The sequence below is a fragment of the Chiloscyllium plagiosum genome, chromosome 6 (genome assembly GCF_004010195.1).
Source record: "Chiloscyllium plagiosum isolate BGI_BamShark_2017 chromosome 6, ASM401019v2, whole genome shotgun sequence".
Classification (NCBI taxonomy): Eukaryota; Metazoa; Chordata; class Chondrichthyes; order Orectolobiformes; family Hemiscylliidae; genus Chiloscyllium; species Chiloscyllium plagiosum.
The window spans coordinates 105,994,509-106,008,055 of record NC_057715.1 but is presented as its reverse complement, the minus strand read 5'-3'; the positions used below and the strand labels follow the sequence as shown (position 1 = coordinate 106,008,055).

Here is a 13,547-nt window from a genome sequence, read left to right as displayed (position 1 = left end):
CCCGACCTCTCCGCCCCCACCCCCTCTCCGGCCTATCACCCTCACCCTCACCTCCTTCCACCTATCGCATTCCAGCGCCCCTCCCCAAAATTCCCTCCCCCCCTACCTTTTATCTCAGCCCGCCTGGCACATCAGCCTCATTCCTGAAGAAGGGCTTATGCCCGAAACGTCGATTCTCCTGCTCCTCAGATGCTGCCTGGCCTGCTGTGTTTTTCCAGCGCCACATTTTTCAACTCTGGTCTCCAGCATCTGCAGTCCCCACTTTCTCCTTGTTTTTTAAGATGTCAGATATAGGGTTAAAAAAGAGGCTCGAATCAAAGGAAAGACTGTGGATTGCAGGAAGTCGGAATTAAAACAGGAAGTGCTGTGAAAACACAACAATTGTGGAGAGAGAGATAGAAAAAAAGCGCAGTCTCATATTGAAACCAATGACTCGTGTGAAAACAGAAGCTGTTTACTGACAGCTGATTATCAACTAACTGGGGAACAAGGAGTGCATATGCATTCAGGCTTGATTGATCAGATTAATTTGTCTGGTTTGATTTTATTCAATTAACTGACACAGTTAACAGCTTCTGCTGGCATGCCTCTGGCTATGCAGTGGCAGTGACCCAAGCCCTGTAACATCAGGCCTAGGTTCAGGTCTCACCTGCTCCAGAGGTGTATAGTAACATTTCTGCGCAGGTTGGTCAGGAAAAATAGGTTAATTAAAAAAACATTTTCAGCTGCATCTCTGTGCCAACCATTGTCCAACCAATCACCCCTGCTTTTCCAGGCTTTGTGAATTCTTGTTCCCTATTTGATTTTCTCATGTTTCAATTCTAATGAAAAGCTTTGACTTCATGTATTTTTTTCTCAGTCATGTTTAGTCATTGGATTGGTTGCAAAGTACATTTTGACTCTTTGGGGTCATGAAAAATGCTATATAAATGCAAACACTCTATCTCTCTCTCCCTCCCCCTTTTCCCTCTCTTTCCTTATTTCTTTCTTCCCTTCATTTTCTTTCCATCTCTCTTTTTCATCCATTCTTTTTACGCTGCTTGCTTTTTAAAAGATAGTCCAAGTCTGTTTGAGGTGATTTCACTTTTCTCTTTCATGTGAACACTAAGAACAATAATTGAGAGTCCTCCACTAAATAATATACAAACTTCAGTTGTTATGTTTGGACCTCATTGACCCTGTGAAACGGTGGTATCTTCTCAGTTGTGACTTTTGGGCATCTTCCAGTTGCAACCATATTTCTATGACACTAATGCAGTCGTCATTTTCCAGTGCTGAATATGCTGAATTGTCAATTGTTACGCTGTGATCTGATTGTGGAACGTTGACCCTAAGCATTTTTAAAGGAATTAGCAGAGAAAATCCCTTACCACTTTTGAAAGTTAAGGACAAGGTGGGAGAACTGAAATGTCAGAGGCATATAATTATTATCCTCAAAATAGATATTTGCATATCATATCCCTGCAGTGTGGAAGCAAGTCACCCAACATCTGAAAAGCATCCTATCCAGACTCATTCCCTCTACCCTTGCATTTCTCACATCTAAGCTATCTAGCCTGCACATCCCTGGACATCTTACTATGGCCGTTCCACCTAAGCTGCACATTTTTGGACTGTCGGAGGAAACAGACTCAGGGGAGTGTGCAAACTCCACACGGTCAGCCAAGGCTGGAATTGAACTGGGTCCCTGGCACTGTGATGTATTAGTGCTAGCCACGAAGCCACCATGCCATGACATAAGCATCCAGGTCTCTCTCCTTCTGCACACGCTTTTATTGTATACTGTCTTTCAATGTTCTTTTTACCAAAATGTATCACTTCGTACCTGTCCTCATTGAACTTCATCTGCCCTCTAACTGCCCACTTCACCAACTTGATGATGTCCTTTGAAGTTCTACACTGTCTCTCCTCGCAGTCATAGAGTCATAGAGATATACAGCATGGGAACAGACCCTTCAGTTCAACTTGTCCATGCTGACCAGATATCCCAACCCAATCTAGTCCCACCTGCCAGCACCCGACCCATATCCCTCCAAACCCTTCCTATTCAAATATCCATCCAGAAGCATTTTAATTGTTGAAATCGTACCAGCCTCCACCACTTCCTCTGGCAGCTCATTCCATACATGTACCACCCTCTGCGTGAAAAGGTTGCCCCCTAGGTCTGTTTTATATCTTTCCCCTCTCACCCAAAAACTATGCCTTCTCGTTCGGGACTCCCCCATCCCAGGGAAAAGACTTTGTCTATTTATCCTATCTATGCCCCTCATGATTTTATAAACTTCTATAAGGTCACCCCTCAGCCTCCGATGCTCCAGGGAAAACAGCCCCAGCCTATTCACCTCTCCCTATAGCTCAAATCCTTCAACCCTGGCAACATCCTTGTAAATCTTTTCTGAATATTTCAAGTTTCAAAACATCCTTCCAAAAGGAAGGAGACCAGAATTGCACGCAATATTCCAAAAGTGACCTAACCCAGGTCCTGTACAGCCACAACATGTCCTCCTATCTCCTGTACTCAATACTCCTTCCAATAAAAGAAAGCATACCAAACACCTTCTTCACTATCCTATCTGTGACTCCATTTTGAAGGAGCTATGAACCTGCACTCCAAGATCTCTTCGTTCAGCAACACTTCCTAGCTCCTTACTATTAAGTGTGTAAGTCCTGCTAAGATTTGCTTTTCCAAAATGCAGCACCTTGCATTTATTTAAATTAAACTCCATCTGCCACTTCTCAGCCCATTGGCTCATCTGATCAAGATCCCATTGTAATCTGAGGTAACCTTCTTTGCTGTCCACTACACCTCCAATTTTGGTGTCATCTGCAAACTTACTAATTATGCTTCTGATGCTCACATCCAAATCATTTATATAAATGATGAAAAGTAGTGGACCCAGCACTGATCCTTGTGACACTCCACTGGTCACAGGCCTCCAGTCTGAAAACCAACCCTCCACCACCACCCTCTGTCTTCTACCGTTGAGCCAGTTCTGTATCTGAATGGCTAGTTGTCCCTGTATTCCATGAGATCTAGCCTTGCTAATCAGTCTCCCATGGGGAACCTTGTCGAACGCCTTACTGAAGAGCTTAAAATGTTTTCAACAGTTGTGTTGCCCGCAAATTCGGAAATTAGCCCCTGCACTTTAAAACCTAAGTCATGATATGAATTATCAGAGGCAAGGGTCCCACAGTGACCCTTCATGGGGAATTCTGCTGCAGGCATTGATCCAGTTTGAAAGATATGGATGCACTATTTTCCCGGCTCACTAGGGTAGCACATTGGAAGTCAAGCTCCATTATTTCTGGCATTGTCATGGGAGTTAATGATTTTAACAAAGTGCACAAAATTCCCATATTGACCTGTGATTTAGATGCAGCCTAATAGAAAACATGGACCAGGTTTCTATACTTAACCAGAACTCCTATTTATTACAAATAACTAGATTCTAGTGACATGTAAACAGCTCTGAACCACTGCTGTATAACACTTTCAGTGAAAAATCTCATCCCACCTTTAAGACTCCCCTGACACACTCATTCAGGCAAACAAAAAATATTGGTGTTATGGGTGGATGGAAAAACTGGGAAATCAGCTCAATGGTCCCTGTCGACATGGTTGACCGAGCTGATCCTCTTGACTTTGCCAGGACTTGCTGCTCCCCAATCCCTGTCCTTACTTTTCACTTATTGGGCTTAAGATATATATATATATATCTCAGGCTGGTCAGATGGGCTGAACTGGGGCAAATAGAATTTAACCTTGAAAACTCCACAGCAATGCTTTTTTGGAGGACTCTGAAGGCAAGGAAGTACATGCTGCATGGTAGGTCCCTTGGAAGTGCAAATGGACCTTGGTTCCATAGATTATTGGAGGCAGCAAGATGGCTGCATTAGGTGGTTAAGAAGGCATATGAGATACTCACCTTTATTAGTCAAGGCACTGAATACAAGGGCAATGAGGTTATGATGGAAGCTTCGGCGGGGCGGTGTGGACTTGTTGGGCCGAAGGGCCTGTTTCCACACTGTAAGTAATCTAATCTAATCTAAAAAAAAAATTAGTCAAGGCACTGAATACAAGGGCAATGAGGTTATGATGGAACTGTATACACCATTAGTTATGTCACAGCTGGAGTACTGTGTGCATTTTGGTCAAAACACTACAAGAACCATGTAATTGCACTGGAGAAGATTCAAAGGAGATCCATCAGGATGTTGCCTGAGTTGGAGAAATTCAGTTGTAAAATGAGACTAGACACACTGGGTCTGTTTTCATTAGAGCAGAGAAGACTGAAGGGAATCTGATTGAGGTATACAAAGTTCTGAGGAGCACAGACCAGGTAGATAGGGAGAAACCTTTCCCCTTATTAGACTGGTCAATAACCAAGTGGTATAGTCGGAAGCAGGAGGTTTGTTAGGGATTTCAGGAATACTTTTCACCCAGAAGCCCGACGTTGCCAATTTTTACTCTGAACCCCCCCCCTTTCTGAATGTGCTCACTTGGTCTTGGCTCCAGTCTCCTCTGCTGCCTCAGCTAAGTTATAATGAACAAGATGGTGGGTTGTTGCAAATTGCTAAACTGAAGCATCATACTTGAGTTCTTTTTACATTTTGCATGTGTAACGTATAAAAGGGATATGTATCTGGCTGTCATTTGTGACAGTCTTGGCTATTATTCCATTTCATAAACCAGGGTCGCTGTGATATCTGATTGGATAATAACCTGAACTAAACCCCCAACTCAGAAAACACTGCACTTAGAGAAATAAAGGAAGTAGGGGAAGGAGAGGCAGTTGCACTGTGGTAATGTCACTGATCCAATATTCTGGACATAGGTTTAAATCCTGTCATGGAAGATAGTGAAATTCGAGTTTAGGAAATAACTAGCCACATGGTGGCCATACTATAAGCACATCTGGTTTACTAATGTCCATTAGAGAAGGAAATCTGTCATCCTTTCACAGTCTGGCCTACATGTGACTCCAAACCCAGCAGAAATATGATTGACACTCAACAGCCTTCTGGACAATTAATGGTGGACAATAATTGCTGCCCCAGTCAATGTCACCCTCATCCTGTGAACTAATTACAACAAGGAGCAGTAATAGGCTATTTGACTGTCAACAATGAGGAAGTGAGGACCATCAGATGCTGGAGATCAGGGTCGAGAGTGTGGTGCTGGAAAAGCACAGCAGGTCAGGCAGCATCCGAGGAGCAGGAAAATCAATGTTTTGGTCATAAGCCCTTCATCAGGAATAATTTAGAAATAATTCTCTGTCAGCATGCATTATGAATTGCCAATCTTTTACAAGTAGTAGCTTTCAATTTTGAGTGGAAAGTGCAAGCTGCTCCAAGTTTTCGCTACAAGCTGCTACAAGCTTGCGCCCAAAACATTGATTCGCCTGCTCCTAGGCTGCTGCCTGACCTGCTGTGCTTTTCCAGCACCACACTCTCAACTATTTGACTACCAAACCTGCTTTCCCACTTAATATACGAATGGCTGGTCCTCTATCTCAACAGCAGATTCTAACTCAATACTTTTGTGTCTCGAAACATCTTCCTTCCTCTCTTTCTCCCTTCCTTCTGTCCTTCCTTTCTTCCTTTCTACCTTTGTTTCTTTTTTTCTTTCTTTCTCTCTCTCGTTCTTTAAATAATTTACAATGGCGAAACTAATGCAAAGTCTTCTCTTATTGGAGCAATGTATAAATCCTATCACTTTAACTTGCATTTTGAATTTGTGTTCATGAATGAAAGGTCCATCTTGACTTTCTGAGATAGCAAAAATGAGTGTATGTCAATTGGCAGCTCATTTCACATCCTTCCCATTGACTTCAATGAAAATAGTAAAGGAGAGAGATCAGAAATGGGCTGCCAACCTGATAGCACATATTTTCTCTGTTATCGTACAAAGTTGTGATCTACCACAAAACTCAAGTGTATTTAAATGCAAAATAATGTGAAGCTAATGTGGATTAATCTAATACATTGAACATGCTTAGGTACAGAGTACTGGAAGTTGCATTCAAACCAATTCCCAATCCTCAAAAGAAGTTCAAAGCATTGTTTGAAGAATACAATGGAGATTTCCAGGTAGGTGGTGCTAATGTGACGCTATATGCCTCATGGCCAAATTTTCCAAGATTAGTTGCTTGAGTATTTTGAGGTAATGTTGCACTTTGTGTTTTGCCTTCAAGTGAAATATCTTTAGTTTTAGAAATAATTATCTTCAGGCATGCATTATAAATTGTCAATCTTTTACAAGTAGTAGCTTTCAATTTTGAGTGAAAGTACAAGCTGCTACAAGTTATCACTCTGTGTTTCAACTGGGAATTAATATTGAGACTATCTGGAATGTCAGAAATCCCCAGGGTTCAAACAGTTTGCTACCCAACAAAACAGAAATAACACGATTGGAGGTGGAGTGTTTAGGGGTCAAATGTTTATTTTTGCTGTATGGGTGGCAATCTGTCACCCACGAGATAGAGATCTTGCAAAAATTACACAGAGACTAGAGGCAGGAGTAGGCCACTTGGCGATTGAAGCCTGCTGTGCCATTCAACATGATAAAGCGGTGAAGCAGAAAATGAAACATTGTTCCTTGAGCTTGCATAGTGCTTCATTGGAACATTGCCCAGGATAGAAATGTCAGCATGGTAGCAATGCCTAGCCACTGGGAGGTCAGGGTCATTCCTGCAGACAGACTGGAGGTGTTCTATAAAGCAGCCACCTTGTCTGCATTTGGTCTCGTCAATACAAAAGAAACCCCATTGTAATCAATGAATGCAGTAGACTAGATTGTAAGAAGTATAAGTGAAACGTTGCTTCACCTGGTTGATCTGTAAGGAGAGAATGAGGAAATGAACAGTCAAGTCTTACGCTTTGTACGATTACATGAGGGAGTGATCGGAGTGATGGAGGAGTGAAACAGAAGGTTACAGAATGAATGGTCCCTGTGGAATGCAGGGGCTGGGGAGGTGAGGATGTCTTTGATGATGGCATCCCACTGGAGGCTGTGGGATACAAAGGATGATCCTCTGAATGTGGAGGCTAGTGGGGTAAAAAGTAAGGATAAGCAGAAAACCCTTTCATTATTCTGGGCAGGAGGGGAAGAGTTGAGGGCAGAAGTGTGGGAGACGGGTCAAACATGGCTGAGGGCCCTGTCAACCACAATTGGAGAGCGGGGAGTGTGGAGTATCTTGATTGAGAAAAAGAGAAGCCATGTTTGAGCCAGACTGGTGGAAGGTGTCGTCATCAGACCTGATGGAGATGGAGAGACTGGGAAAAGCGAATGGAATCCTTGCAGGAAGAGGGAGTGAGGAGGTGTAATCAAAGTAACTGTGGAGTCAGTGGGCTTGTGATGGATACTGGTCAACAGCCTATCCTCAGAAACGAAAACAGTGAAGTCAAGGAAGGGAAGGCCCGAGTCAGTGATGGACCACGCGATGGTGAGAGAAGGTTCGAAATGGGAAGCAAAACTGATGAAGTTTTCCAATTCCAAATGGTGAGGCAGGAAACAGCCCAGAAGAAATGATCAATGTATGGGAAAAAGTGTTCTAGGTGGGGAGTAGGAGTAGAACAAGGAATGTTTGAAGTGGCAGAGTGGCTATGGCACTGAAGCAGAAATTCCGAGGACTCAAGCGAATGCTATGTAACACGATTTGGACTCACCATGGCAGGTAGTAAAATTTGAATTCAATAAAAATGTGAATTAAAAAGATAAGCTACTGGTGACCATGCAACCAACTGTCGATTGTTGGAAAACCCATCGATTTAAAAATGCCCCTTTGAGAGAAAATCTGCCATCTTTCCTTAGCTACATGTGACTTCTGAATCTCAGCTCTGTGGTTGAATCTAAACTGTCCACTGAAATGGCTGAGAGCAAAACATTCAGTTCAAAGTTAGTTAGGGATGAGCAATAATTGCCAGCCTTACCAGTGTCACCCACATCTCATGAACATATTTATTTAAACATTAGTGATGGCCTACAAATGCTTACATCCCATAAGAGAATATTTTTTAAAAAGGTAAATGTAATTCAAAATATTTGCAATGAAAAAGAAGTGCATAACTGAGATACTGCCTTAGATCCCAGATAAAGCAGTGTGCTCAGTTTTGGGCTCCACACTTTGAGAAAAATATTAAGGCAAAAACAGAGAAGGAACCTACCTGAAAGGCAGCAAACATGAAGAAACTGCAATGATGTAGAAAGACTGGAGAAGCTTTGATTGCTGTACTAAGGTTTGGATTTTATTGTCACATGTACTCAAGTGTGGAAGTCCAGGAGTACAGTGAAAAGTGTATAATGTCTCCACACATAGCACCATCTTAGGTACAATGGCACCTAGGTTCAACAAACCCAGATACAATGTACAAAAGAAACAAAGTAGAGACATAAAGAAATAAAGTAATAGCTAACATTAAAATCCTTCTGAATATAAACAAGAAAAATAAAGGAATAGAGTTAAAAGTTTTGATGAATCCTCTGCTTAGCTTGATCTCTGGGAGATCTCAGTTGCCTGTTCTCCACATCACTGCCACAAATACCCACCAGAGCAGAAAAGTTTAAGAACTGATTTAATCCAGATGTTTAAAATCATAGAAGGATTTTAATAAAGCAAATAAGGAGAAACTGTTTCTATTGGCAGAAGGCATGGTAAGCAGAGAATACAGATTTAAAGTATTAATAGAGTTATAGAGGTGTACAGCACAGAAACAGACCCTTCGGTCCAGCTCATCCATGCCGACCAGATATCCCAACCCAATCTAGCCTCATGTGCCAGCACCCGGTTCATATCCCTCCAAACCCTTCCTGTTCATAAACCCATCCAGCTGCCTTTTAAATGTTGCAATTGTACCAGCCTCCACCACTTCCTGTGGCAGTTCATTCCACACACGCACCACCCTCTGCATTAAAAAGTTGCGCCTTCAGTCTCAATTATATCTTACGCCTCTCATCCTAAACTATGCCCTCTAGCTCTGGATTCCCCCACCATAGGGAAAATACCTTGTCTATTTACCCTATCCATGCCCCTCATGATTTTATAAACCTCTATAAGGTCACTCCTCAGCCTCCAACACTTCAGGAAAAACAGCCCTAGCCTGTTAAATCTCTCCCAATAGCTCAAATCCTCCAGCCCTGGCAACATCCTTGTAAATCTTTTATGAACCATTTCAAGTTTCACAACATCCTTTCGATAGGAAGGAGACAAGATTTGCGTGCAATATTCCAACAGTGGCCTAACCAATGTCCTGTACAGCTGCAACATGACCTATGCAAATCTTGTACTCAATGCTCTGACCAATACAGGAAAGCATATCAACTGCCTTCTTCATTATCATATTTACCTGTGTCTCTACTTTCAAGGAGCTATGTACCTGCACTCCAAGGTCTCTTTGTTCAGCAACACTCCCTAGGACCTTATCATTAAGTATATAAGTCCTGCACTCTGCATTTATCTAAATTAAACTCCATCTGCCACTTCTGAACCCATAGGTCCATCTGATCAAGATCCCATAGTAATCCGACATAATCTTCTTTGCTGTTCACTACACCAAGTTTGGTAAAAGAACCAGAGCAAACAGCCACAAGTATTTTAACCTGGTTGTGTAACCTGAAGAGAGCCTAAAAATCCATTCTGTACTAACATTCAGAACAGCCTTAGCTAAATACTTGAAGGAAAACAATTACAGAGCTAAAAAAAAAGGTTACTGGAAAATTGAGAAACTTGATCAGTCAGTTTGACTTCAATGGTGGGGAACTTTCTAGAAATGATGATTCAGGGCAAACGAAATTGCCTCTTGGGAGAACATAGGTGAATTTAAGGATACCCAGCATGGATTGGTTAAGGGTAAATGATGCTTAACAAAATTTCTTGAGTTTTTTGAAGAGGTAACAGAAAGGGTAGGTGAGGGTTAATATACATAGAGATCCGAAAGGCATTTGATAAGGTTCCAGAGAAGTGACGTGTGAGTCAAGTTAGAGTTCATGCAATGAAAGGGACATTAGCAAAACAGATAAAATATTTAATGAATGATAGCAGTTACTGGTTGTTTTTCAGTTACTGGAGGAACATTCAAAGCGGGATTTCACATGGATTGGTGTTAGAAACTTTATCAAATAATTAATAATGTCTTTGAGCGTAATGTTCAAGGCACCATTTCAAAATTTGCAGACCATAAAAAACTTTGAAGCATTGCAAAATCCAAGGAAGATAGTGTTCAACTTTAGAGTTTCATAGAAAGATTGTTGGACTTGGCAGGCATGTGGCTGATGTAATTTAACATAATGGTGCGCAGGCAGGCAACATAAAGTTTCTAAAAGGGCTACGGGAGCACAGGGACCCAGGTGTATGCATGCATAAATCACTGATGGTATGAGGACAGGTTGAGAGAGCTGTTAACAGATGCACAGAGAGTACAAAGCAAGGAAGTAATGTTAGGCCTGGATTAAACAAGGGAAGGGGATTGGTTCGCTCAGTTAGTTTTACAGTTTGTTTGCATGGGTTCAGTTCCTGCATTGGCTGAGATTTCCATGAAAGGCTTAGCGTCTCTCCTTGCCTGAAGCATGATGGCCTATCACCAGTTATCTCTCTCAAATGAGACAGTCTCCCTGTGGATCAATGGTTCAACTTCAGCTGGAGTATTGGTCCAGATATGGACATCCAAAAGGCATTTGGTAAAGTTCCAAAGATCTGACATATGAGTAAAGTTAGAGTTCATGCAATGAAAGGGACTTTCAGAAGACTGTGAGGGGCATTAGAGAGAGGAATTGAAGATTCATGAGAATAGTTCCAGAGATGACAAACTTCGTTGGTATATAGATAAGGTAGATCTTTCTTGAAGAAGGGAATGTTGGGAGGGGATTAGAGTGATGTATTAAAAACCATAAAGACTATTCAATTAATATAATTTAATAAGTAATTAGGAAATCTCATAGAATGTTATCATTATTTTCAGGAGAACTGATGACAAATGTGAGATTGTCCTTCAGTTATGAAGGGCATTGGTGAGATCATGCATGGAGTATGCTGTACGGTATTGGTCACCTTAACTACTAAAGGGTGCAACTGCTTTGGAAACAGTTTTCAGAGAGGTTCATTAGACTAATACCTGAAATGGGGTTGTTTTATGAATAAAATTTAAACAAGTTATGATTGTATCCATCAGAGATCAGAAGAGTAAAAGGCTACATAATTGAAACATTTAAGATCCTGACTAGCCTTGATGAGGCCAATCTGGAAAAGATATTTCCTTTGGACAAGTGTCAGCATCTTTGTGTCACTGATTAAAAATAACATTTCATCCATTTAAGGCAAAGATGGGGAGAATTCTTGTTCTCAGAGTCGCAAGTCTTTGAGACTTTTTTCTCAAAAGGTGGTGAAAGCCGAATCACCAAGTATCTTACAGGTAGAATCATACAGTGTGGAAGTAGGCCATTCAGCTCAGCGGACCCATACCAACCCTCTGAAGAACATCCCATCCAAACCCATACCCCTACCCTATCCCTGAATTTCTCATGGCCAATCCACCTGACCTGCATATCTTTGGACTGTGAGAAGAAACCCGAGCACCTGAAGGAAACTCATGAGACACGGGGAGAATGTGCAAACTCTATACAGTCGCCCGAGGCTGGAATCAAACCAATGTCCGTGGTGCTGTGAGGCAGTAATGTTAACCACTGAGCCACCATGTAGAGGTAGTTGATTCCTGATAAAGAAGAAAGGGGTAAAACGTTATTGGAGGTAGATGGGGATGTGGGGTAATCAGATTTTAATTGAAAAATAGTGCAGGGTTGAGGAACTGAGTCGCATACTTATGCTCCTAATTTGAAAGTTTGTTTGGACAGGGTAGATGGGGAGAAACTACTCACGTTCAGTTAGCTCAGATTTACATAGCGAGTGGCTCGGATTTAGAATGCAATACCTCACAGGTTCTGTTGAGGGGACAAGAGGGAGTTAGACTATCATCCGAGAAGGAAAAATGTGCTGGGCTTGATTTCTCCACTTCCTGATGCTGCCTAACTTGCTGCGTATTTCCAGCCTCCTGCCTGTCTACCTTGGGCTACAGGGAGAAGGCAGGGAATATTATTTTGAATGTTACAGAGAGACAGCACAGACACAGTGGGCCAAACTGTGACCTTCTGAACTATCACCATGACATGACTCAAAAGGCCAGAACAGACATGATAGATGGCATGACCTACTTTTGTAGAATGTCAGTGTACGATGCTATGAAAACTAACACAAAAGCAAAAACCTTTCATACTAAAGTCAGCCTTTTGTTTTCCTTAACAGAATTGGATGAACTGTCAGGTACCAGTCTCAGAACTTGATGAATGCCATCCAGTTGTCATTGAAGAAGGTCCCCACATTGAAGCATAAAATAAGAAACTTTCACCACCATAACTCCATACATCTGGCAAACTGACATAATCATATGTGTATTAATGCTTAATTTCTCCCTTCACGTATCTATTACGTGTAAACTGTGAATTATTGTCATTCAAGATTCAAGGACTCATATTAGTTCAAGACCAATGCCATTGAGCAGAAATATTGCATTGAATTTACTTGGCACCATGGTAGTGGATAATGGTGATTGGGCTGGAAAAATAGCGAGGAGCTATGGGATGATGAAGTTTTTGGGAAAGCCAAAGAAATCTTTTGGTTGCTGGCCCTCTGGAGATGAAAAGCCAATTGACATCTTTCCAGGCTGCAGGCTGGGGTGATTTCAATGAATACGTCAATTCAAAGTTTGTGCGAAGATTTGTAGCTCGGGTGCTCGTTGTTGTGGTTCTGTTCGCCGAGCTGGAAGTTTTTGTTGCAAACGTTTCGTCCCCTGGCTAGGCGACATCATCAGTGCTTGGGAGCCTCCTGCGAAGCGCTTCTTTGATGTTTCCTCCGGTGTTTATAGTGGTCTGTCCCTGCCGCTTCCGGTTGTCAGTTTCAGCTGTCCGCTGTAGTGGTTGGTATATTGGATCCAGGTCGATGTGTTTGTTGATGGAGTTTGTGGATGAATGCCATGCCTCTAGGAATTGATCAATATTTTGTCAGAGCAGCCCAGCAACAACCCCATCTACCCTAAAAGAAAAAAAACACAAATAAACTGCAGGTGCTGAAAATCTGAAACTAAAACTGCAATTGTTGGAGAAACTGTGCAGATCTGGCAGCGTCTGTGGAGAGAAAACAGAGTCAAGATTTGAGGTCCATTATGAAGAAAGGTCATTGAATCAGAAAACATTGACTGTTCTCCTTCCATAGATGGTGCCAGGCCTGTTGAGTTTCTCAGCAATTTCTGCTTTTGGCCCCATCTACCCTGTTCAGTTGAAGCTCAGTTGAGACCTGTAGGTCTATCAATGAGCTAAAGGTGATTTGAGATTTTGGCAGCGAATGTCGTAATCAAGGCCTGATTTAACTGAGGAGTTTCCCTTCTATGGTGATATATACTGTGACGATCCAATGGCTTTAAGAGATGTATTTTGTCCTTTTGTTTATGAAGAGAGATTGAGATAGATATGGAGAGCTATCTCTTCCAAACCAGTAAAGTGA

The 13,547-nt window shown here is 41.9% G+C and overlaps 1 protein-coding gene across 1 annotated transcript in view; it reads left to right on the top strand.

Annotated features, from left to right (window-relative positions):
• The window catches only part of LOC122550912 (interleukin-5 receptor subunit alpha-like), a 67,647-nt gene extending 54,830 nt beyond the window's left edge, over positions 1-12,817 (top strand). Inside the window, exons 10-11 of the mRNA XM_043692342.1 lie at positions 6,000-6,090; positions 12,294-12,817. Coding sequence (XP_043548277.1) covers positions 6,000-6,090; positions 12,294-12,380 — 178 coding nt within the window. The 3' untranslated portion in view covers positions 12,381-12,817. The remainder of the gene's footprint in view (positions 1-5,999; positions 6,091-12,293) is intronic.
• The last annotated feature ends 730 nt before the right edge of the window (positions 12,818-13,547 follow it).